This window comes from Sciurus carolinensis, chromosome 9 (genome assembly GCF_902686445.1).
Source record: "Sciurus carolinensis chromosome 9, mSciCar1.2, whole genome shotgun sequence".
Classification (NCBI taxonomy): domain Eukaryota; kingdom Metazoa; phylum Chordata; class Mammalia; order Rodentia; family Sciuridae; genus Sciurus; species Sciurus carolinensis.
In genome coordinates this window covers 80,472,538-80,494,993 of record NC_062221.1, presented here as the reverse complement: position 1 = coordinate 80,494,993, position 22,456 = coordinate 80,472,538, and the positions used below count along the sequence as shown (strand labels likewise).

Genomic DNA, 22,456 nt, shown 5'->3' with positions numbered 1-22,456 from the left:
GCTGACCTCAGTCTAGCAGGTCCAGCAGACATCTGGAAAATGCCCTTTGGCTTATTAGCTGCTGTACCCACTCCAGAGGTGGGCTACTGAGGCAAAGCCCATAGGATTCACTGCTTCCCTGAAAATTCTTCTCCCTTTAAAATTCAGCCTTGTGTAAGTTCAGCCAGTGACCTGACATGGGGGGACGAGAATGGGCTAGCCAGGTTAGGCAGTCTGAATTTTCATTCAGCTGGTCTTCTGAAATTCCACCTCTGGACCTTTTCATTAGCCCTCTTGTGTTCTTTCCCATGATAGGCAAGGTGGCTTTCTGTCAAGGTGCTAACCATCATTAGTCATAATTAAAGGGCAAAGACCAGAGGATAAGTAATGGCACCTGAAAATTAGGGTAGCTGAATTAGAGTTTGAAAGTGCATATTTCAGCCTGACTTTAGTGACATCCTTGAAACTGTGCTTCTTGGCAGTTCCAACTCTGCCTTATGCATTTCATCCACACTACTTTCATGGCACTCTACTGGTCCATAGTAGAGTTTACAGACAATTGAATTGTCAGACACGTTAGTGTTTAAATTATTGGCTGGTTCGACCTCTGGGCACAAGAGGGAGCTCTCTGCCCGTCCTCAGCAGGGATGGTGGCTGATTCATGCTGGTGGAACTGCAGTGTCTTTAAACTTGCCCTAGGATGATAGTCTCATCTGTGACCACCAACTAATTATTGCTTTATGTAGGTCATCTTGAACCAAACTAATAGAATAACTGTGAAATCCTAAATTTTGAGTCAGAGTTTAAAGAGCAACATAAGCTACTAATTAACTGAAGATAGACCTTTGATTAATTTTATTCTGAAAATGGGAAAAGTATATTCTAGGAAGACGAAAGCATTAAGGTTTCCTCTTAGTTGGGGTTTCCTCAGCAAATCTTGGTCATCCTGCCTTAGGGGTATCTGGAACTGGAAAAGGAGCAGAACAATTTCCAACTTTGGGAACATACACAGATGTGTGATTCTCTGTGGGTACGTAGGGCAGCCTGGTAGCTCAGGAGTCCTACATTCAGCCAATGGTAGGTAGCTGTGGGCCCTACCTTAAACATTTTTATAAGTTTAATAAAGAGCATGTTAAACTGATACTCTGACCCTCACCGTGGGGGTAGCATTGAGAATGTGCAGGTGGAAATTTGCAAGGAGCAGAGAGCAGGCTTCCTGACTTGCCTCAGAGGGCAGAAGGCTGGTGTTGGGACAGAGGACATGTCAGCAAGCTGTCTTCTTTAAACACAGGCTGTGTCTCTCCTTTTGATGGTCTCTACCAGTGAACTCCTGAAGGATGGTGATTAGGTGGAGGGAGGAGGTTGTGATCACACTTTCCCTGAAGTGGAATATGGATGATTTTTCTAGGATAGTACATTCTCCTAGAACGGTACACCCTTTGCTATCGTTTAGAGGAAGAAGATGAAGAACTACACAGATATTGTTGCTAAGACTGATTTTCTAACACTGAGTTTGATTCTGCTTGTGTCTTACTGTCTCTGGTTTGGCTTTCAGTGGTGAAAACGCCACGGCAACCTATCACCTGCAGTTTGGAGTTCCGTGGGATGATGATAACTTTCTGAAGTATATGATGAGTGCGGAGCTTTTACTGGGTGTTTTGCTACAGGATTTCCACGATAAGAGTGTACCTCATTGTGAGAGTCTGGGACTCGATCCAGCATCTCTCTTGCTCTATGGTAAGTAGAGAAAGTTAGAGAAGTCAGAGTCTGGATGAGAGATGAACAGATTGGGGTCAGATGGTTTGGTCTGGCCACTTTGTGTAAAATATCCATCCATTCACTCTTCCAGGCAACCTGTGTTGCTTCTGTGTGGGAATGTTCCACACTGTGGAGGTCAGTCCCTGCCCTCCATAAGCTGACAGTACAGTTGGAAAAAGTTATGTAAGAAATAAACCATGGAGTTTGAGACCCCTGCTATTGAGCACAGGAGCTATCTGTGTTCGGCCATGGTCTTGATCAGCACCTCCAACTCAACCAGCTCTCATCATTTCCTTGCCAGAACACACAGCACGATTCAGAACCTCCACTCTTTAGAGGTTCTTAGGGTTAGATTACAAGAAAATGGTCAAATGTTAAGATATCTTCAGTATCCTGAACGTTGTTTCAAAATATTATTTATCATGATTTATGTCAAAACAAAGAATCGGACTATAAATTTTATTTTTACCTTTTGGAAAGTGTCCAGGATGGTGTGTGTGTGCATGCACACTGACCAAAGAGTGAACGTCCTCTGTTCAGAACTGACACAAGTTCCAATTTAACCTAAGATTTTATGTTCGAGCCCTATGAAACCAGAAAAAAAATGTTTAAAATAATCTTGATTTTTAAAAGTAGTGACTTGTTCTTCTGTGTTTTCTTTTCAGAGTGAAGTGGTGGAGGCTGGTCTGTGTCAGAAAGTTCTCCTCTGAGTTTTTGGAGATGAAAAGAATTCATTCTTTTTTACAGAAAAAATCCTGTGATAATGACCAGAGCGTGGAGACTGTCCTTCCTCCTGATTCTGCACAATTAGGAAGTCTGAATCCACACCCAGCAAGGCAGCTTCCAAGCGCTGCCCTAATTGAGTTCAGTCTTGACAAAGCAGGAAGTCAGATGGGTGGGAGGGTAGGGTCAGGGGTGGGTCACTTTGTGTGTGGGCCCTGCAGTTCTTGAGGCTCTGTCCCTCTCTATCCACATGTGGATGCTTTCTCTTTAGCACAAGGATAGTGCAGTGTCTTGTTTTAGACAGGTTCCTGTCAGCCTGAGTTGGGGCAGGGAGAAACAAGGTCCAGGGGAGGGAGAAGGCAACCAATTACTCATTAAAATCTCCACCTCCTCCCACCATGATAGAGTACCTGGGTATCTTAGCAAACCAGCCTTAAGCACATCACCAGTTTACTTTTACATACACAGACACAGAAATAAGATAGATATTTCCTAATTATTTCGCATCTGCTTTTCCCTGTGACTCCTAAACACCTCTTTGGAAACTCGAGGGCCTGTGGGTTTTGAACGTGCTACCATCATTTTACACTGTCACCCCATTTATATTTTTATAAATTTCCATCAAATAACCATTAAGATTGCTTAACTTCTGCTGTGGATATCACACCTTTGCTTTGTATTACCTGTGTTACCAGCCTTCTTGTGGAACTCAGTGTCTTGGGGCATTGATGGTGTGACTTATCTCACTTGGCCGTGAAACAGGAAGAACTATGGTCCTTTTGACATAAACTGTTAGGAGCTTATGCCTTCATTTGAGGGAAGGAGGAATGTTAGGCACTGATCAGTCTTCTATGGATGTAGAATTGTCTGTCATGAAGGAACAGAATATTTGTTTTCTTGGGAAAATTACCTTGGTGCAAGGAGAAACAGTTGTGTGGTCCTATAATGAGAGATTCTGCAGTATCTCAGTTAAATTAGCCTTGGGTGGAAGTCTGTGAGGGGCAGCTATTTATGGGTGTGTGCTGGAGTGTAGATGTGACTTGAGCCAGGATTATGGATAATGTGAATTTGCTTTCTTATTTAACTGGAAAATATATGTGTTATAACTCATTATCTCTTTATAAGGATAGTTCCTTAAATTAGTGAACTTTTCTTCTTCCTCTTTATTTTTCACATGTTAAATGTGAACCTTAGTGTGTTTGTACTTTTTGGAAAATAACTAACAGTTTTAATGGAGAATGACTTTAAAAACATTTACAATAAATTTTTGCATCTGCATTGTTGTTTTCACATTTGTCTCACAGGGTCCTCTCTCCAGGGTCATGCTTTGGACTGGCATTTTCTTGAAGTAAATGAGGTTAAAAGTTATCTTTTTATGTCCCTGAGGGCAGCTTCCTCTTCTTTATGAGTCAGATGGAGCTGGTTGGACTGGGGTAGGCAGGATCCTTCTTTCTGTTCCATTGAGCACAGGGAGAGGCTGTCCACCCCCTCCACTTCCTCTGAGGAGGAACTTCTCTGGCAGGACCAGGCATCTGCAAGGACCTGGAGCTGGAAGCATGGGCATGTTTGTATCTAGAGACAGCATTTGGTTATGTTTTTCCCTTCTTCTTTGGAAAGCACCAAGACAAGTTTTTGACCACTTGCAAATCATAGAGAGAACTTTCCAAGGTTTGACTTTTTGGCCCAAGTGGTATGAAAAGAACTAACCCGTGTGACTAAAGCATTGTAGGGTGTTTGAAAAACAATACACTTAAATATCCAATGTTTTCCTCTAGAAATGAATTTATTGGTCACTGCTCATCTTAATGACAAAATAATGTGTGGTTTCGACAAGTATCTGTGAAATAATTGAAGGGTTTGAATTTCTGCTCTTTTCTAGAAATCACTTAGACATGTGTAGAATGGAGACAGCCACATCAGCAGAACCACTTCTGTCTCTGCTGCCAACAAAAATTCTAGCCATGTGTCCAATTATTTTTTGCTTTTTAATTTAATTTTTTTCTATTTTTTTAAATGATGTGTTTTATGGAGGGCTATGGAGGATACCAGTGGAGACAATAATGAGAAAAGAAGCTCTTAATACAATTAGGGAATCAGAATCTGAACAGAAGAAAGAGGCACCAGCAGGGGAAAATACCCAGGTTTGAAAAATACAGAAAAACTGTAGGTCACGGGTGGTCAGAGAAAAGAGTGGTCAGTGTGGTTCAGTCAGAGAAGGTTTTGCATAGGAAGAAGGAAGTTCAAACTGAACGCTGAAGCACTGGTGGGATTTGAATAAGTAGATTTGCCCTCCTTTGTACATGTTTGTATTTTCTTAGGCTGCAGTTCACATTCTCTCCTTTTCCTCTTATATGTGGATTCTTGATAGAAATTCCTGCCCTATTCAGAGTATGATCCATGAAAAGAAAAATGGGAGCAATATCTCAAAGACTATCATTCTCTCCTATTATTGTTTCATTGCTTTTTAGTAAGGTAATTCACAATATTGCTGGTAGTTTTATCCCTAGACATATTTTAGTGTTTTCTTTATGATTAGAAATTGACTTTTAACATCAGAAGGGAACCCCCTCATCTTATACCTGGGAGACCAAGATCTGAAGAGCTGGAAGGACCAGCCCATTAGTCCCATCATTTCCTATGGGCAAAGCCTAGCGGATTCACTATACATGGTGAATGGCCACCAACCCTGGTGGGTGCCCCACAGTCATACTTAGTTCAAGGTTTGGTTGACATCTGGGGATCTGTGAGGCCACAAGTAGTCTGGGGAATGATGAATTGAAAGGTGTGGCTATCAGGCTGTTGGAGACACTGTGATGACAACCATCACCCAATGTTTCCCCAAGTACTTGCAAAAGAACCCTGTAGGAAAGTGGGAGGGATTTACACTGATTCATTCAATAATTGGCAGGAGCAAAGCATAATCAGATCAAGTGGACTTTCTGGACATAAATGTCTAGACTTAGAAAAGAACAGTCAGATGCATGCAATATTGAAACCCCTTTTTCTCTGTAGGCTCTCCTGGGGTCATAGAGACTTGTTTCTTCTGCATGTGCCCTTTCATCCCTGAGAACATTTGAATTACCTGTCATCCAGGTTTGTCCTAAAAACGTCAACCATTGAACTTGTCAATAGATTTCCTGCCCTGTCTTTGTCCCTTTCCCATTTCTTTCTTTTGTTTTAAATAAGTTTTTCACAGAGTAAGAGATTATTTCTAGACGCTAGTATGAATGTAATGGAAACCACAAAGCCTGCTGTTGCTGGACATTGTACCTCTGAATTTTGGCCATGTACACTTTGAAGCCCAGCTTGAAGGATAGGGATTTTTCTGGTTATGTTTGTGACATGGGAGAGTAAATGCTCAGCCTCAGGATCTCTATCAAGAACATGAATTCTTTAAGGAGTTCATTCTTAACCCAGTGACATTGTGTACAAATGTGTGTGTGAATGTGTATTTTCCACCAATAGAGTACACAGATTTCATCAGAAATCTAGAAATCTGTGGAAAATAGGATCAGCATTACATACATAGTGGGTTTTTTCAACATTAAAATTTATTAGAAAAATTGAGATATTCTATACATTAAGTGTACTAAATTCATATTGTATTTTCTTTTTAAATTATTTTATTATTTTTGATTGACAAAAAACATTACATACATCATCATGGGTTATTTCGAAAAACCTCAAAGTGGTTCTCTAGCACATAATAATTTCCTTTTATAATCCTTCTCATTTCATTATAAGAACAACTTTTTTTGGCTAGGCATTTATACTTAATATGGTCCTGATGGGAGGTGAATACTGTATGGGGCAGGTAACGCTTTCACAGGATAAGGCTCAAACACATATAGGTTATCATCTTGTACTAAGAACCAACCAACTTCCATGGTGGTTTCATATTCATGTAAAAAATCCCAGCACAAACCCTCAGTTTGGTGTTTCCACCTCAATGGAAGGTCCTTGGGTGGCCCTGGATCACCAGATGCATCAACACACTCTTCTCCATACATCATAAAAGATTTCTGTTTCTCTTTACTGTTTGGTATGATTTCTATTCAGGGCCTAGGATAGATGATTTGTTGTATTAGATGTAATCCTACCATGTGGATGAAAAACCTGAGCATCTTTGTAGCAGACAGGTCACAGAGGAGGAAGAGAGAGAACCAGGATTTGAACTACTGGTTGTCTGACTTGGATCCACACTCTTCCCCCTGAGCCTTGCACAATGTCCTCGGTTACCATGAACACTTCTTTTTAAACCTGAATGAAATCCAGCCAAAGATCCTGTTTAGGGTTACCCGTGAAAGAATTTGCTAAAAATAGGAGGCTAGCAGAGGCCAAGATATCAGGATGTGATCCACTCTTAGCTCAGGACATCAGCTGGCTGAAGGCCCAGCAAGCCTGCATGGATCATCTAGCCTCAAGCCATTGGATTTCTCCTCATTGGGCACTTGCCTTGTTTTAAATTGCAAAGTTGAGCTTTGAGAACAAAACAGTAATGAAACATAATGTATCTACCACTTGTTTCAACTAACGTTTTACTATTTTAACTTCTCTAAAATTAGGACAATAGCCATGAGTTAAACAAAACAGCAAATTGAGGACACAGGTGTGCATATAGAAATAGCCTAATTTGCTAATTTTCTTGGTCTCACTCATCTCATTTGTGGTTTAATATTTTCATATCATTTTATTGGTACCACAATTATGAGTTACATAAAAAACCAACCATGTTCCTGTTAAGTTTATTTCAAACTGTGATCATTTAGGGCAGATATCTGCATTTTTTTTTAATCTGGAGAGGGACAAAATATAAATATTTTTGACTTTTCAGGGTCTGTGGTCTATGTCACAACTACTCAACTCTATCATGGTTAAGCAACCACAAACAATGCAAAGAAATAAGTGTGGCTGTGTCCCAGTAAAATGTTATTTACAAAAATAGGTGTTGGGCCAGATTCGGTTAGTGGGCCACAGTGTGATGAACCCTGGTTTAGGGATACATAGCTCTAGAAATACTAAAAAACAAAGAGAGAAGAGAGACAATAAATAATCAAGGCCTTGGAGGCATGCTCATTAGAGAAGGGGTAGATGTGTGTGTTGTTTCCCATGTGAACTTCTCATTCATACTTTATACACAGCATGCAATTTAATAGAAATATTTACTACACAGCAGAAGTTCTTCTGTACAGCACACTGGAGTACTGAATTGGAAGACAGGAACTCATGCTCTAGCTAAAGTTGTGCCACTAATTTAACATATCAATGGGCAAATTATTCTCTCTGAGGGTCTTTCTGCACTGTCACTCTTTGAGTCTGATTGTCTTATTAAGATTTATGGGGTGGGGCTGGAGTGTAGCTCAGTGGTGGATCACGTGCCTAGTTTGTAGTTTCAATGCCCAGCTCCCCCGTCAAAGTAGATTTATTATTTATACAAAGCTTAAAAAAAAAAAACCCACAGGTTAAAGATCTATAAAAACCTGTACTGTAGCCTCTTGGATCAACCCGTAACCAACCCAGTCACAGGAGCCAATGAGTCAAAAGACACTGTATCAAGGACATTCCTCAGAGGAGCACCCCAGACTCTTGCTGGAAGGTCACTGCAATGGGTAATTTCCCCCTCAAGTCACTTGATATAATGAGAAAACTTCCTTGTGACTTCAGATAAAAATCATGATGATATTTTATAAGAACCCAAGAACCTGTTGTGGTGAACAGAGCTGCAGGGGAACCACAAAGCCCTTCCTACCACTCAGCACTTCCAGCTCTTTTTAAAATCAAAGATGGTCACTCCTTTCTCAAATAGTGGTGTTCAGGATAAAGATTGACTCTCAGATACTGAATGTTGAGCAGGATCTTAGAGGTCCTGTGTGGAAGGGCTTTATGCCTCAAGTCTGCTTTGAGCAGAGCTCTCCACTTTTATCTACTGGTGCTAAACTAATACTAGTCCGGCCTATTCATTGTAAAAGGGAAAACTGTGTCTCAAAGGGTGTGGCAAGTGCTTGTGGCTGCTGTAGGAAGCGGGAGGAGATTTTGCTCGGCATGAGAAGCTCATATTCACCTTCTGGGGAAGCGAGCTGCCTAGGAGTGGAAGGCATTCGGAGAAGTGAATACTCAGTCTCTGTTTCTCCCAAAGACTCCCTGGGCCTCCCAGCCTTGCAGGAAACGTTCTCATAGTACGCCTCAGCAGAAGTCTCTGATGGCCTTCTCCCCTGGGCCCTATGATTGATCAGGACGTAGCAGAGCTCCTCGGTGTAGGTCTGCTTAGCAGGGTCCTGCTGGTCAAAGGAGAGCCATCATCAAGATTGGGTCTCGTGCTATTCCCTTTACATTCAGTCTCAATGTGCTGATCCTTGGTAAAGTCTGTCTTCTGTGACCACTTCCTTTTCATCTCTTGGCCATTTTTCCTAAGTGAATTTCCCCCACTCCAACCTCTAGATAAGGAAGCTGAGCATGTATATCGCCCAGTGTACACAGACTACCCAGGTGTGTTCTCCCTGCCCCATGTTCCAGAATGACCCTTGAGCACCTTGTATAATCCCCTAAGTCTAGGGCCTTGGGGCAGCCTCTTCTCATGAGAGACAATGATCTGATGATACCTTAATGTAATTGGGTTTTGACATAACCACTTATTATAGAGATTGCTGCATTTAAAAAAAGAGAAACAGTTCAGGGAAGGCCCTACTTATGGTGGGATCACAGAAGATAAAAAGCAAAGGGAACCAGGTTCAAAAGAGAGAGCACGCATTTTGGAATGATCTTTGGTTTTGGTTCCTGGCTCTGCCATCTTTCAGCTCTTTAACTTTGGGAAGTATTTCTTAATCTCTGTTTCCTCATCTGTAAAATGATGGGAAAACTGTGGTACCATCTTATGAGGTTGCTGTGACAGCTACATGAGATGATGCCTGTAAAGCACTCAGCATGCTGTCTGTCATAAAGGTAATGCTCAATAAACATTAGTTCCTTAAACTAAATTGTGCAACAGAGGGGCTGCTACTTCTGCCACCAGGTGCTGCATATGGCCCTGGGTTCATACCCCTGACATCTAAAAAGTCCTTCTTCCATGTTAGGATCAGAAGAGGTCTTATTACCTGGATAGGAGTAGGTGTCATTCCTTCATCTACAGAAAGAAAATAACATTCAATGAATTTTAGGTCTTGGGGTGATTTAAGAGGAGTGGGAACTGGACTGTCAGCAACCAGAGAACCAAGGGTCAGCTGTGGTGCCCTTATTGAGCTCTTTTGATCTGCAGAAGATCCCTGGGAAGTAACAAGACTATCTGGAAAAGAAATAGCCCAAACTTGCTCAGACTGAGAGATCAAGTGGAAGGAGACTAATCTGTGAAACAGGAAATCACACTCTCCTTGCCCCCCTCTTTTCTCATTACTTAACAACATCCTTCACATACCTACTCCATATGAGGAACTCAGGGGATAAGCCTCAGAAACAATTCTGTCCTCTAGAGGCTCACAGGCTAGCCTAGAAGTTAGACAACCTGAGAGGCCCACAATGCAGAGAGGAGGGGATTGCTTGTCCTGCAGGCAGCAGGGAACAGTGGTCCTGTGGGGGCAGGTGCTCAAGGAAAGTCTTACAGAAGGGAAAATCTTAAGCTGAACATTTTCATTCCTGAAGAAGCAGGGAATGGGGACACAAGTAGGATGGTTTTTCAAAAGCCAGTTGTTTGTCACCAACTGGCCCTGACCACTCAGCAAAAAGGCAAATGAACACACGTGCTATACCCCCCTGGCCCCCACAACAGCAAAAGGGCCAGCTCGTAAATAAACAGGTGCCCTCGGTGCAGCCTGCACAGGAGGCAGGTGTGGCATGCAGCTTGCCATGCGTTGCGGGGATTTACATTCCTCCAGGGTCTCACATCCCAGGTGTTTTTACAGCCATCTGAGACCTCCCTGATGATTATCACAAGAACAGGGTCTGGGACTAAAAGCATCAGAGGTCTTATTTATCGTATTTAGCATCAGAGGTCACATTTTGCTCTGATGAAGGTTACACTTTCTTGGGACCCACCCATTTCTGGGGTAAAATGGCTGGGCTGGGAGGCTAAGCTTATTCATTGACACACCTTACAAAGCTGGTTTTTAGGATTTGGTGTGTGAATGAACTACATTCTCCTCTGTCCAGGAAGGCAAAGTTGTCCTAAAAGTGATGCTATTCACTGTCCCTTCCTTCCCATATTCTTTTCCCTCCTTAACCTCACTGATCTATCTCTGGAGACCAGTGAACCAGCCACCTAAGTGGCCTTTTGAAATCTGCTCTTGCCCTTCCTGGCTACACTTGCTATCCACACAGAAGCAGAATGATTGCTATTATGCAGATACCACCATCCCTGTCCCTTTATCCCTTGTGTAGATGCTGATTCTCCTGTCCTCTCATGATAAGGATCTGAATCTCTAAATGCCCTTCCCTGGACTTTTTTGTGTTCCTTATAGATATCTTCTGTCTCCATCTTTTACATTTATTGTCCACTGTTAGTTCTTTCAGCCTCCAGACCATGAACACTAAGGACTTAATGGAGATGAATAAGCCTATCTTCTCTTCAGTGAGCTCGCAATCTAGTAGGGACAAAAGATATGAGTTGGGATACATTGTGGCAACATATGTAGGTATCATCGGGCCTTGGGTGAATAGGGAAGGGACAGTTGGGAACTGTGTCCATCAAAAGTGAAAATGATGGGAAGACAATGACTTACTTTTCTTTTGGAAACCTTGCCTTGCTTTAAAAACACATGTTTTTTTCCTGTAAAAATAAAACGAGGAAAATCAATTGGTTGTTTCAATATTCAGAATCTCTCCAAAGAAATTACAATACCTTATGCAATTTAATTTTAATCTTTAAGTTGTTAAAGTTATGTGACTTTAATGATACCTTTTCAGCATATAGGAATCAGAGGATAAGAAAGAGAAAATAAAAGATGAGACCAGGCAGAGACACATATGTCCCTGCCCCCTCTCTCTCTTTCTCCTCTTTCTTCCCTTTTCTAAATCTGATCTGGAATTTAGGTATAGGGAACTATGTATGGTTGTTTTGGAGGTTTTCTTCTAACACAATAACAGTTTGTTTTGCATCAATTGAGTGGGGGAGCCAGGATAATTACTAATCCCAGTCATAATCCATGATCCCCCAAACACTTTCCATTAGAACACAATGTAGAGAAGGCCTCCTGGAAAGATGCAATATAAATGGGGTGGACATCCATTATCATCTCTGGAGACAAAGACACATTACTCTGAGGAGGATGACCATATTGTCTGGTTTGCTCAGTGGTTAAAGTCATTACCAATCACTTAGCAGTTATTAACTGTGCTTAACATATCTGTCATTTCCAAAGGTATCTCAGTATGGACAGTAAGTTATAATAGTATACTGACTATAAATTCTCTGTGCAAGGGACAGAAAGGTGTGCTTCTGTACACGGAGACCCTGGATTTTCAGTGTGAAAAAAGTCTTTAGATTAGTAGTCAGTTTCATCCTCGCTTCTGAGGCTTATCAGTTTGAGGAGAGTGTGCCACTCATGAGACAACCGTTCCTCTTTCTCACCAAACTCTGAGGGTTGCTTCCCAGATTGACTCTCAGGTGATTGTGTCTGGGCTTGCCGCCAGGCTGGCACTGTGACCACAGACAGCCCAGAGTTCACAGGTAGCTCAGAGCAAACACCACATTGAAACCACACTTAGAGAAATAACTCCTAAGAGCCACCTACCATGGGAGGCAGAAACACTCTTCAGTGACATGGCAATCCCAGCATCTGAAACACCCAAGAGAGACCCACAATCACAAGACTGGTTTCTGCAGCTTTGTTAAAGTGACTGCCTTCCCTTCCACATTTCTGTGGAAAAACCCTCTGTTTCCCCAGGCACGCCTTCTCCTTAGGCGACCTGGACACATCCCTCTGAGGATGAAGATGACACTGTTGGTTTCTGAATCAGGGGAAAAAACATTTGCTATGTTCCTGGCAAAGGGAAAAGTTTTCTCACATGACATTCTAGTGATTTGCTTGGTTCCTTTGTGATGAGGAACACATAGGGTGATCTTCAGAAAATCAAGAGACAAGCATGTGGACATTTTAGAGATCATTTCATTCCAGAGTGAGTTTGACGATCTACACAGAATTTCAGTGCACTCTGAATTTCTCCTGTTCATACTACATTTTAATGGTCTGCTCACCTGTCTGCATTCTTCAGTAGAAGAACTTCACAAGGTTGGGGAATCATATTTGCCTTATTTACCACAGTACATGTCATCAGTATGTGCCACACCTGACAAAGAATAAATGTTTTCGATAGATACTTGATAAAAATATGAATAAGAAATGAGTAGTCAAGAACAAAGCAACTCTAACTGGCACCAAAGATTGTCTGACCTACCACCTTGCCTACAATGGCATAGCTAAATAGCCAGACATGTCATTGATGGTAGATAAAATATAAATCCCTCTGCACTCAGACATTGGGTTAAAGTATAAGTCTCATTCTGTGCATCTTTCTGAATTTGAGGCATGGTCGATTCCCCCCATGGTTGAATGTGAAAGCCTTCTATAAAGTTCTACATGTACCAGTTATTTTAGGTAAGAATATTTGGAAAACACCATCCAAAAATGTCTCTCCTGACGACCTTTCCCATGGAATATCCTCAGAGGGGACAGTGAAGGAATGGCCGGCTGCACTGTGACAGTGGCTGTGGCCACCAACTTCGCTAAGGGTACTGACAGCCTCCAGGGGCTGTGCATCATCAGAGTCTTTGAGTTTGAAGGCATGGTCACAGCTCTTCCTCTTCTTTGGGCTGCCTTCAGTTCTCTTTAAGCCATTTGCTTCCATCTCCTGCTTCTGTTGCTAAAAGGCATCATAAGGAAACTACTGAGTCAAACCAATGCTAAGAAACCAAGTTCACAAAAGGGATATGAGAGTGAGATGAAAGGAGGTGGTAGATTTCAAACTACTGGACCTATATATCTAACCTCCTTGAACCACAGTGTCTTAATTTATAAAATGAGGATATATATATATGGCTTAGCTCATAGGTGTGTAAGGATCAGATAAAGTTAACTATGGGAAAAGCTATTTGTAAACTCTATCCTTCATTAATCTTTTTCTGAAATGTATTCTTGCCTTTCAATGTGCATGTTTTTGGATTAGGATGAGATCCAATAATTTCCATGTCTCAAGTCAGACACACTTCTATAACCTCAGTCTACAAGTCAGTGATTCCAGGTTCCTGTCTTTTCACAAAGATTTCCCTTGCCCCCAGGTCTACTCAATCTCTCCCTTGTTATAATGGCCCTGGCTCTTCTGATTTATTTCATTGTTTGGACCATCTGCTTTAGCATATGCCCAATGATGCCCGCCCCAAAATATATGATTCTCAGCTCACACTGGAGAATGTGCTCTGATGGGCAATCGCTAGGTCTGCAGGTCCCATACAGCCTTGGCCCAGTGGTTGATTTTTAGTTCCACTCTTTCAAAAACTCTTTCTGAAACCATGGAAAAAGTGCAAGTAACTCCATAGGAAACAGGACGATAAATTTTACCATACTTTGGGATTCTTGGACATTGGGACACAAGTTCCACATTGTAGTGATTCTTTTCTTGGAGGAAATTCTTTAGAGTTGGGCACTCAAAGGGCCTGGTTAGGAAGAATTGATGAGCCTCCGTTAGTTTAACAGCATCAGGGTAAACTCAAGGACTTCTTCATAAACCTTTCACCAATTGTCATGGTGTGGGGAATGTGATCACTTTGGAAATAGACACTGAAAGCATAAAGTAAAAGGTCTAGGTGGAACTTGAGCACAAAGGACTTGAGACAGGCAAACAAAGACAACAGAATAAAGGACCCCTCATTTTATAACACAGTAGAGTGTCTGACATTGTCTTATTTACTGTGGCTCATGGTTATGTTGGACTCCTAGCAAAACAGCACAGTGTCCTGTCCAAAGTATCAAAGCCTTGTTGTCTATTGTCTTGTCTTCACATCGACTGCCCGTACAGCTGAAGCAGGGTCTAGCAGGGCTCTGCATGGAGGGTATGCAAGGCCCAGGACCTGTCAGGCTGCATTCTTCTTGGGTGGAAGCTAGGATGAGTTGGGTACTGGGTGCTCTCACCTGGATGTTCTCTGCTGGGTGTTTTGGAGTCTGAGTTTCCAAGGCATCTTTTGACTGTCCTGCTGCCACCTAAAACTCAACATAGCAGAAGTGGGCTCAGCATTTCCTCTCCAGATTCCCACGGTTTCTAATTTTCCCCCTTTGATCCCTGGTGCTATTTGTGTAATCTTGGAGTTACCTCAGTGTTCCTTTGCTGTACTCGCAGTTGATAACACTCCCTCCTAATGACATGCCAGGAACGTGTCTATCTCAGATCTGATGTTCTCTCTATTGCCACAGTATGACCCATAGACATACACCTCTGGTCCTAAATCGTTCATTCCCAAATGTCCAGGAACCCTCATCACATTCCCCATAATGTCAGTGTACAGAAAGAGGCCTGGAATCCTCAGCTGTCACTGACTGTTTGGTGCAGTTCCAGGGGTTGCACACAAGCAGTGGGTTCCTGTAAATCACCCCCTTTCACAGAAAGCATGGAGGCAGAGAACATGGGCTAAAAGGGGAGGAAAAGAATAAATAAAGACAATGAATAAGTTCATTGTTTAGGTTGTATTTCTGCAAAATCATCTTTTCATTTTCTGGAAGTTGGGTGTATGAAGAAAAAGAACCTAAGAAACACTGCTCACTCAAACACTGCTTTACTGTGTGCCAGTAATTTTATGTGTTATATTTCACTTAATCCCAGAATATACCCACCATGAAGTTCATATTCTCATACTATTATTTACCAGTGAAGAAAGGGTGACCCAAAATAGGCAAATTGTTCAAGGACCCACAACCAGAAAAAGGAGAGTCTGGGTTGCCCTAGCGCAGATTCTTCCTCTGAAACCCTGAGCTCTTCTCCTAAAGCATAGGTGCCCTTCTATCCTGTGAGGGTGTTTCCCCAGTTTTTGTAACAAATTTGATCAGGAAAGACATGGTAGGGGGCATGCTGACAGGATGGTAACTGGGTGATGGGGTAAAGCAAAAAACTTAGTTCCCAGTCAGTATAAGACATTTGAATATATAAAGAAAAACATTTTTTTTTTCTATTTAGTTATACATGACAGCAGAATGCATTTTGACTCATTGCACACAAATGGAGCACAACTTTTCGTTTCCCTGGTGGTATACCATGTAGAGTCACACCATTCATGCAATCATACATGTACATAGGGTAATGATGATCATTTCATTCTGCCATCTTTCCCAACCTCCTGCCCCTTCCCCTCCCCTCACTCCCCTCTGCCCAGTCCAAAGTTCCTCCAATTTTCCCTTGCCGCCCCCATTATGTATCAGCATCCATTTATCAGAGAAAACATTCTGCCTTTGATTTTTTTGGAATTGGCTTATCTTGCTTAGCATGATATTCTTCAACTTCAAGGAAAACATTTTAAATCATCATGGGAATGAGAATCTTAGGCCAACTGATCAACTATTTGAAAAAAAAATTATATCTGAAAGCATATATTGAATAATAGAGCTAAACATAAAACAAAACCACACAAAGCATATGTGTATGGATTTGTCTTATCTTAGAAGGTAGAAAGAATTTAAAGCACAAATGCAGGGCAGAAACCTAAATAATTTTTATACTTAATTCAATTACCTTTAAAATGTAACAAACATACAACCATAGAAAATTCCAATAACCCAATACACAGAAAGTGGAAAATATGTTTATATTTTTTGCAATATTTACGTAAGGACTAATTTCTTAAAGTGCAAATAACTTTTACCATCAATAACAAAGAATACACCAAAATCCAAAACAAAAGTGGGAAAAAGACATTATTGGCTCTTTACAGATGAAGAAATCAAATGACTGATGAATACAGAAGTTAAAATAAATATAATTAATCTAATATTATAACTACGGTTGTGAGTTTGTCTCAACAATTTTTTAAACTGAGTACATAGTAATGTCAGAGTCCTCCTGGACTCACCTGTTTTCCCTCCGTAGATAGTTCCCCATCCTCTCAGTCCTTGCAGCACCTTCCTGTTGACCGTCCCTTTCCCACTTCCTTCTTACCGCCTTGCACTCTTACAGGGCAACTCCTGACTTAGTGAAGGGTTGCGTGGCTCTGGCTGCCTATGCAGAGCAGAAAAGAGAAGGGTGTCTGTATAGGGGAGGAAGAGGCTGGGGGGAGGAGCGTTAGAGGCACACACGTGCAGAACCTCCTAAAATGTCAAAGCCTTTGTGCGTCTAGTAGCCATAACCAAAAGCTGCTGGTCAGTGCAAGCCCTGAGTCTCTGGGGAACCCCAGGTCTGCAATTACAAGTGGGTTGTGGGGGAGTTTCCATGTCAGATACCTATTAAATGACTTTGTTTTACAAAAGTCAGAGGGGGAAATTTTGTTTTAAAAGAGAAAAGGTTAAACCAAAGGGTTAAACCACTGGGTAGGAGAAAATATAAAAAGAATTCCCAGAACTGACTTGTGAACAAGCAAACATCCAGAAACAAAATGGGCAAACTATTTGAACAGACGCTTCACAAAAGACACTGGATGGATATCAAGCAAATAAATGCCTGAAAAGATGTTCACCATCCTGGTCATTAGGGAAATGTAGATCAAAATCACAAAGCAATATCTTTACTTACTTGTTAGAATGACTGATGTTGAAAATGAAAACAGAACCTGACAATACTGAGTGCTGAGGGAAGGGTACAAGTGTCTCAGCAATGTGTCCGACACGTTGCTCTTGGCAACATGAAATGGTTCAGCCTCCTTGTAAACTAAATGGCAGTTAAGTATAAAGTTAGACTTCCCATGCAACCCAGCAATCCTGCTTATATGATATTTGCAAAACTCCCTTATCAGTAAATTAGATGAAATAGCCAAGAAAGAAAATTCTTTACCAAATTCATTTTACCCTAGTGACACTTATGTCCTCTAAGATGCCATATGTAAAAGTTCTATTTCTGCCCCCCGAATTGGAAATAACCCAGATAATCTTGAATTGGTGAATGGCTGAACAAACTACCGAATAATTACCAAGCAATAAAAAGAGTGGACTACTAATTTGTGGAACAAATTGATGAATTTCAAATGCCTTATTTCAAAAAGTTACACTTAAAACAGACATTTTGTGACATTCGGGACCAGGCAAAACCAAAATTTGCCATGAGCAAGGGCAGAAGAAGAACTAATCAGTTCCAAAGGTATGGATGGAATTTCTGTTATTTTATCTTGATTGTAGTGGTGGTTATATGTCTCTTTGAGTTCCTTGTAATTCATAGAACTATATACTATAAAGGGTATATTAATTTTATATAAATTACATTTCAATTAAAAGAAAAGAGGTTAAAAATGAATTTGGGGATAGTAATCATGGATTTGTTTTGCATTATTCTTTTATTTTTTATTTGTTCTTTTTAGATATACATGATAGTAGAATGTATTTTGACATATTATACATGCATGTAGTATAACTTATTCTAATTAGGATCCATTCTTGTGGTTGCACATGATGTGGAGTTACACTGGTCAGGTATTCATGCATGAACATAGGAAAGTTATGTCTGATTCATTCTACTATCTTTCCTATTCCCATGCCCCTCCCTTCTTTTCATTCCCCTTTATCTAATCCAATGAACTTCTATGATCCCCTATTGTATGTTAGCATCGGCATATCAGAAAGAACAGTCAGCTTTTGTGTTATCGTTTTGATGTGAGGTGTCCCCCAAAAGCTCATGTGTGAGACAATGCAAGAAGCTTCAGAGGAGAAGCAATTGGGTTGTGAGAGTCTTAACCTAATCACTTAATTAATTGAAGTGGTAGGTTGTGGCTGGAAGAGACTGGATTTGGGGTGTGACTTTGGGGTAGATATATATTTTGTATCTGGAGAGTGGAGACTGTCTTTCTCCGCTTTCTGATGGTGCAAGCTGCTTCCCTTCATCACCCTCTCCCGCCATGTTATTCAGCCCCACCTTGAGCCCCAAGGAATGGAGCCTGCAGTAATTGGATTGAGACCTCTGAAACTGTGAACCCTCAAATAAACTTTTCCCTCTTTAAAATTGTTCTGGTCAGATCTTTTAATCACAGCAGCAAAAAAGCTGACTAAAACAGTTTGGTTTTATGGGATTGGCTTATTTCACTTAGCATGATAGTCTCTAGTTCCATCTGTTTACTGGCAAATGCCATAATTTCATTCTTCTTTATGTCTGAGTAATATTCCAATGTGTATATGTACCACATTTTCTTATTCATTCATCTGTTGAAAGGCACCTTGGTTGGTTCCACAACTTGGCTAATGTGAATTGAGCTGCTATAAAAATTGATGTGGCTGTGTCACTGTAGTATGCTGATTTTAAGTCCTTTAGGTATAAACTGAGGAGTGGGATAACTGGGTCAAATGGTGGATCCATTCCAAGTTTTCTGAGGAATCTCCATACTGCTTTCCAGAGTGGTTGCACCAATTTTTATTTTTATTTACTTATTTTTTATTTTTGGTACTAGGGATTGAACCCAGGGGTACTTGACCACTGAGTCACATCCCCAGCCAGGGGATGTGTATTTTATTTAGAGGCAGGGTCTCACTGAGTTGCTCAGCACCTCACTTTTGTTGAGGCTGGGTTTGAACTCATGATCCTCCTGTCTCAGCCTCCCAAGATACTGGGATTACAGGCATGTGCCACAGCACCCAATTGCACCATACTTTAGTCCCACCAGCAATGTATGAGTGTACCTTTTTCTCTACATCTTCACCAACATTTATTGCTACTTGTATTCCTAATATTTTTGCATTATTCTTGTATGTGACAGCTGTATATGTTGAACACCTATTATGTGCTGAGCACTGTGGCTTCAATGGTGACCAAAGCGGATGTTTGCCTGCCCTTAAGGAGCAACTGGAAAGGAAATAAAACCAAAAGCAAATTTTTTTTTTTTTAATCTTGAATAATAAGCGAGAAACTAGGGAATGAGTTGAACAACACCAGATCTATCCAGAACACTATTGTCCTTGCAGTTTCTAGATTTCAGTCTAGCTCTGGGAGGGATTCCCAGGTAAATGGGTAGAGAAGCAGGCAATCCCTACCTAGGAGAAGAAAGTATTCCAGAGTGAGGTCAGCCTGTGAAGGAAAGGAGGGTAATGCCAATCCAGAAGGACCTGATGCATGAAGCAAACTATATTATTATTTGCAATGTTTTAGTCCTACATGCACAAAGACATATTTAAAATAAGACCTAATTCTCACTATTGAAGATAAGGGAAGAGATTGTCCTTTTTCTTAAGAGTATTTACTTTACAAAACTTGGTTTTTTGTTCTTTGAAATGCATGTACTTTAAAAAAAAAAAAAACGCAAAGTATGCAACTCAGCATGTTTCTTTAAGGACCTAGAAAATTTCTCTTGGAAAAGTAACCCGTTTCCCTGGGAGGATAGGAGTTTAACTTCAGCTGAAACCTGGCTCCAAATTGCAAATCCATCTCCAATCAAAGATAAATGACTAGACAGGGTAGCATACGCCTGTAATTTCAGCGGTTCAGGAGGCTGAGGCATGAGGATCGTGAGTTCAAAGCCTCAGCAAAAGCGAGATGCTAAGCAACTCAGCAAGACCCTGTCCCTAAATAAAATACAAAATAGGGTTGGGGGCATGACTCAGTGGTTGAGTGCCGCTGAGTTCAATCCCTGGTAAAACGCCCTCCACCCCCACAAAAAAGGTAAATGAGTGTAGCACAGGAAATTAGTGAACACATTAACAAAAGAGTTGAGGAGGAACCGTGTGGGACAAATGTCCTCTTATTTGAAAACTAGTCATTTTTATCTTGTGAAAATGTATGCAATAGATTGTTTGCCTGGCTATATAAAAGGGCAAGATTTCTGTTTTTGCAACTTCTTTCAGGGATTGTGATGTGCATTGCACTTATTCCAGTTTAATTCCTATTAAAAATTAAGGATTTTCTTTCTCTTCTACTTTTGTAGAGTGGCTTAAAGGAGTGACAGGAGATTTTGATTTGAATTTCATTTCCCCAACAGTCATTTCATTAAATTTTTTATTAATCCCTCAGATAATTAAAAGACGTTAGGGAGGCAGATTTTCTTATTTGGGGAATATCCAAAATTCACAAAATCTCTCTTAATAGTAAATTAGGTGAATAGCGAAGTAAGAAAGAAAACACATGACAAAATTTATATTTAAATTTAGGGTGCTCATTGTATATAGTTTTAAGAAATATGGGGCTATACTAATCTGTTTCTTCCATTTTTTTTTTTTTTCTACAACCATTTCCTTTCCCAGGCTGGATAACTGCAATAAATATTAAAGGATATCTTCTAAGTATCTAAATCATCTATGTGTAGAAAACTTGGGATAGCAACCATGGCCTACCATTTTGTGTGTGGATAACATGATGTGTGTGTGGTGGGGGTGGAGGGAATAATACTAATGGGTCTTCTTGGTAATCTTTTAGTTACTTTGTGCTGCAGAAGATGAGCCAGTTAGGAGATCTAGTTAATGTCTATTACAGGTCTGAAAACCATAGCTATTCATTGCCGATAGTTCTCCGTAAAGAGCGTTTTAAAAAAGGTGATAACTGTTTGTCCTAGTAACTCTCTGGGTGAAGTCTGAGGCTGAGATTTTGCAATCAGCTCCGATGACTTGTCAAGAACAAAGATAACCCAGAAGGTTATTTCAATTGGAAAGGACATTGTCTGAAAGCAAAGTGGGAATTTGACCAGTTCACTGAAAGTCTCTTACAGATGTTAACTGGCAGGAGCGTAGCACAGTACTTCCCTGTTAATGAGTGACCCTTGAGAAAAAAAGTTTCTTCCTTTGAAAAGTTTCTCATTAGAAAAAGTGACATGGAATATAAAAGATAAACATCTACAGGAAAATAAATACAAAACACGAGGGGCAGTCACAGTAAAAGTTCAAGAACTTAGCTGAAGTTTTAAAAATCAAGGTGAAAGGACCAAGGAAAGTTTTTTTTGTGTTATCAAAAAATCTTTAAAAAAAACAAGCAATGATATGGACACTGTAAACAAGTGGGTTACCTCTGAGAGTCAAAGGGAACCATGCTCTACGCGCCCTCTTCAGGCCAAAGTCACTTTCTTTCAGGTAAAGTGGAGCCCTGGGCACAGAGCCCCACATTCCTGCACACCAGCAGGTGGACACCACCAGGGTTACTTTGTGTTTCAGTGCCTTATGTCGGGAGATGTTTACAATCCAGTTCAAAAACCTAGCCAGACATTGACAACCCCTGATACAAAGGACACTTTTATGACTGGAATCTCTGCACTTCATTCCTAAGAATGTGCCCATCACCAGTTGTTTGGCACAGTATTGAAATTTCTTAACTCCCATGGAAGTCTGAGCCTGAAGGCGTATATTTAAATTTTTATATTTTATATTTTAAAATATTTTTATAAATATTTTAATTCTTCAGGCATTTATTTAGAGTTCAGTATAGAGGGGATATATAGTATATCTTATTTTCAAATCTATAATCTGCCTCCTACAAGCTGTAAGATTTTCTGCAAATTACTCAAACTCACTCAAGTTTACTCATTTGTAAACTGGAAATAAAGGTGTCTACTTAATATAGTGGCTGTGACGATCACAGGAGTTCACACCTGTATAGTGTATTATACAGGATAGTATACCTAACAAAGCATGCGCTGTCCTGTGATGACTATTTTCTAAATTTGTGATTGTAATATTGTGGATAAAATGGGTGCCAGAGGTTTCATTTAGGGTCGGGTTATGTGGTTCAGTCTGAATCAGGTTCCATTACTTACTATTATGACTCTCTGAGAGCTCTGAGCTCCCAGGAAGGGTGAAGTATGAAGAAAGACAAAAATCAATACTTGGATCAAGAGCAACATTTAAACCACATTTTAATGGTATTTTATTATTCATAAAATGAATCAACTCATTATCACTCTAAAAACAATGTGCTA

The 22,456-nt window shown here is 40.6% G+C and overlaps 2 protein-coding genes across 3 annotated transcripts in view; one reads left to right on the top strand and one right to left on the bottom strand.

Annotated features, from left to right (window-relative positions):
• The window catches only part of C9H3orf52 (chromosome 9 C3orf52 homolog), a 32,552-nt gene extending 28,814 nt beyond the window's left edge, over positions 1-3,738 (top strand). The window contains exons 5-6 of the mRNA XM_047565599.1: positions 1,535-1,716; positions 2,403-3,738. Of these exons, the coding sequence (XP_047421555.1) occupies positions 1,535-1,716; positions 2,403-2,407 (187 nt within the window). The 3' untranslated portion in view covers positions 2,408-3,738. The remainder of the gene's footprint in view (positions 1-1,534; positions 1,717-2,402) is intronic.
• A 2,764-nt stretch (positions 3,739-6,502) lies between these two features.
• Gcsam (germinal center associated signaling and motility) lies at positions 6,503-16,635 on the bottom strand. Of its 2 annotated transcripts, XM_047564476.1 has the most exons (7): positions 16,499-16,635; positions 14,574-14,642; positions 12,180-12,224; positions 11,169-11,215; positions 9,552-9,580; positions 8,522-8,735; positions 6,503-6,522 (listed from the first exon to the last, which is right to left on the bottom strand). In XM_047564476.1, exons 1-7 carry the CDS (start codon positions 16,525-16,527, stop codon positions 6,512-6,514), a joined length of 444 nt encoding a protein of 147 aa, XP_047420432.1. In that variant the 5' UTR covers positions 16,528-16,635; the 3' UTR covers positions 6,503-6,511. The 2 variants fall into 2 exon arrangements, with proteins under 2 accessions (XP_047420432.1, XP_047420431.1); XM_047564475.1 differs by lacking the exon at positions 6,503-6,522 and having other exon boundaries at positions 7,939-8,735.
• Between the last annotated feature and the right edge of the window lie 5,821 nt (positions 16,636-22,456).

What these genes read in the sequence shown, in the direction of transcription:
- Gcsam (XM_047564475.1), bottom strand. Translation starts at nt 16,527, where the DNA reads ATGGGGAACTATCTACGGAGGGAAAACAG. An exon ending in GAGTGTTTCTGCCTCCCATG is followed by an intron (nt 11,216 to 12,179) that starts GTAGGTGGCTCT and finishes TTATTTTTACAG; the next exon opens with GAAAAAAACATGTGTTTTTA. An exon ending in TGACACCTACTCCTATCCAG is followed by an intron (nt 8,736 to 9,551) that starts GTAATAAGACCT and finishes TTTGACCAGCAG; the next exon opens with GACCCTGCTAAGCAGACCTA.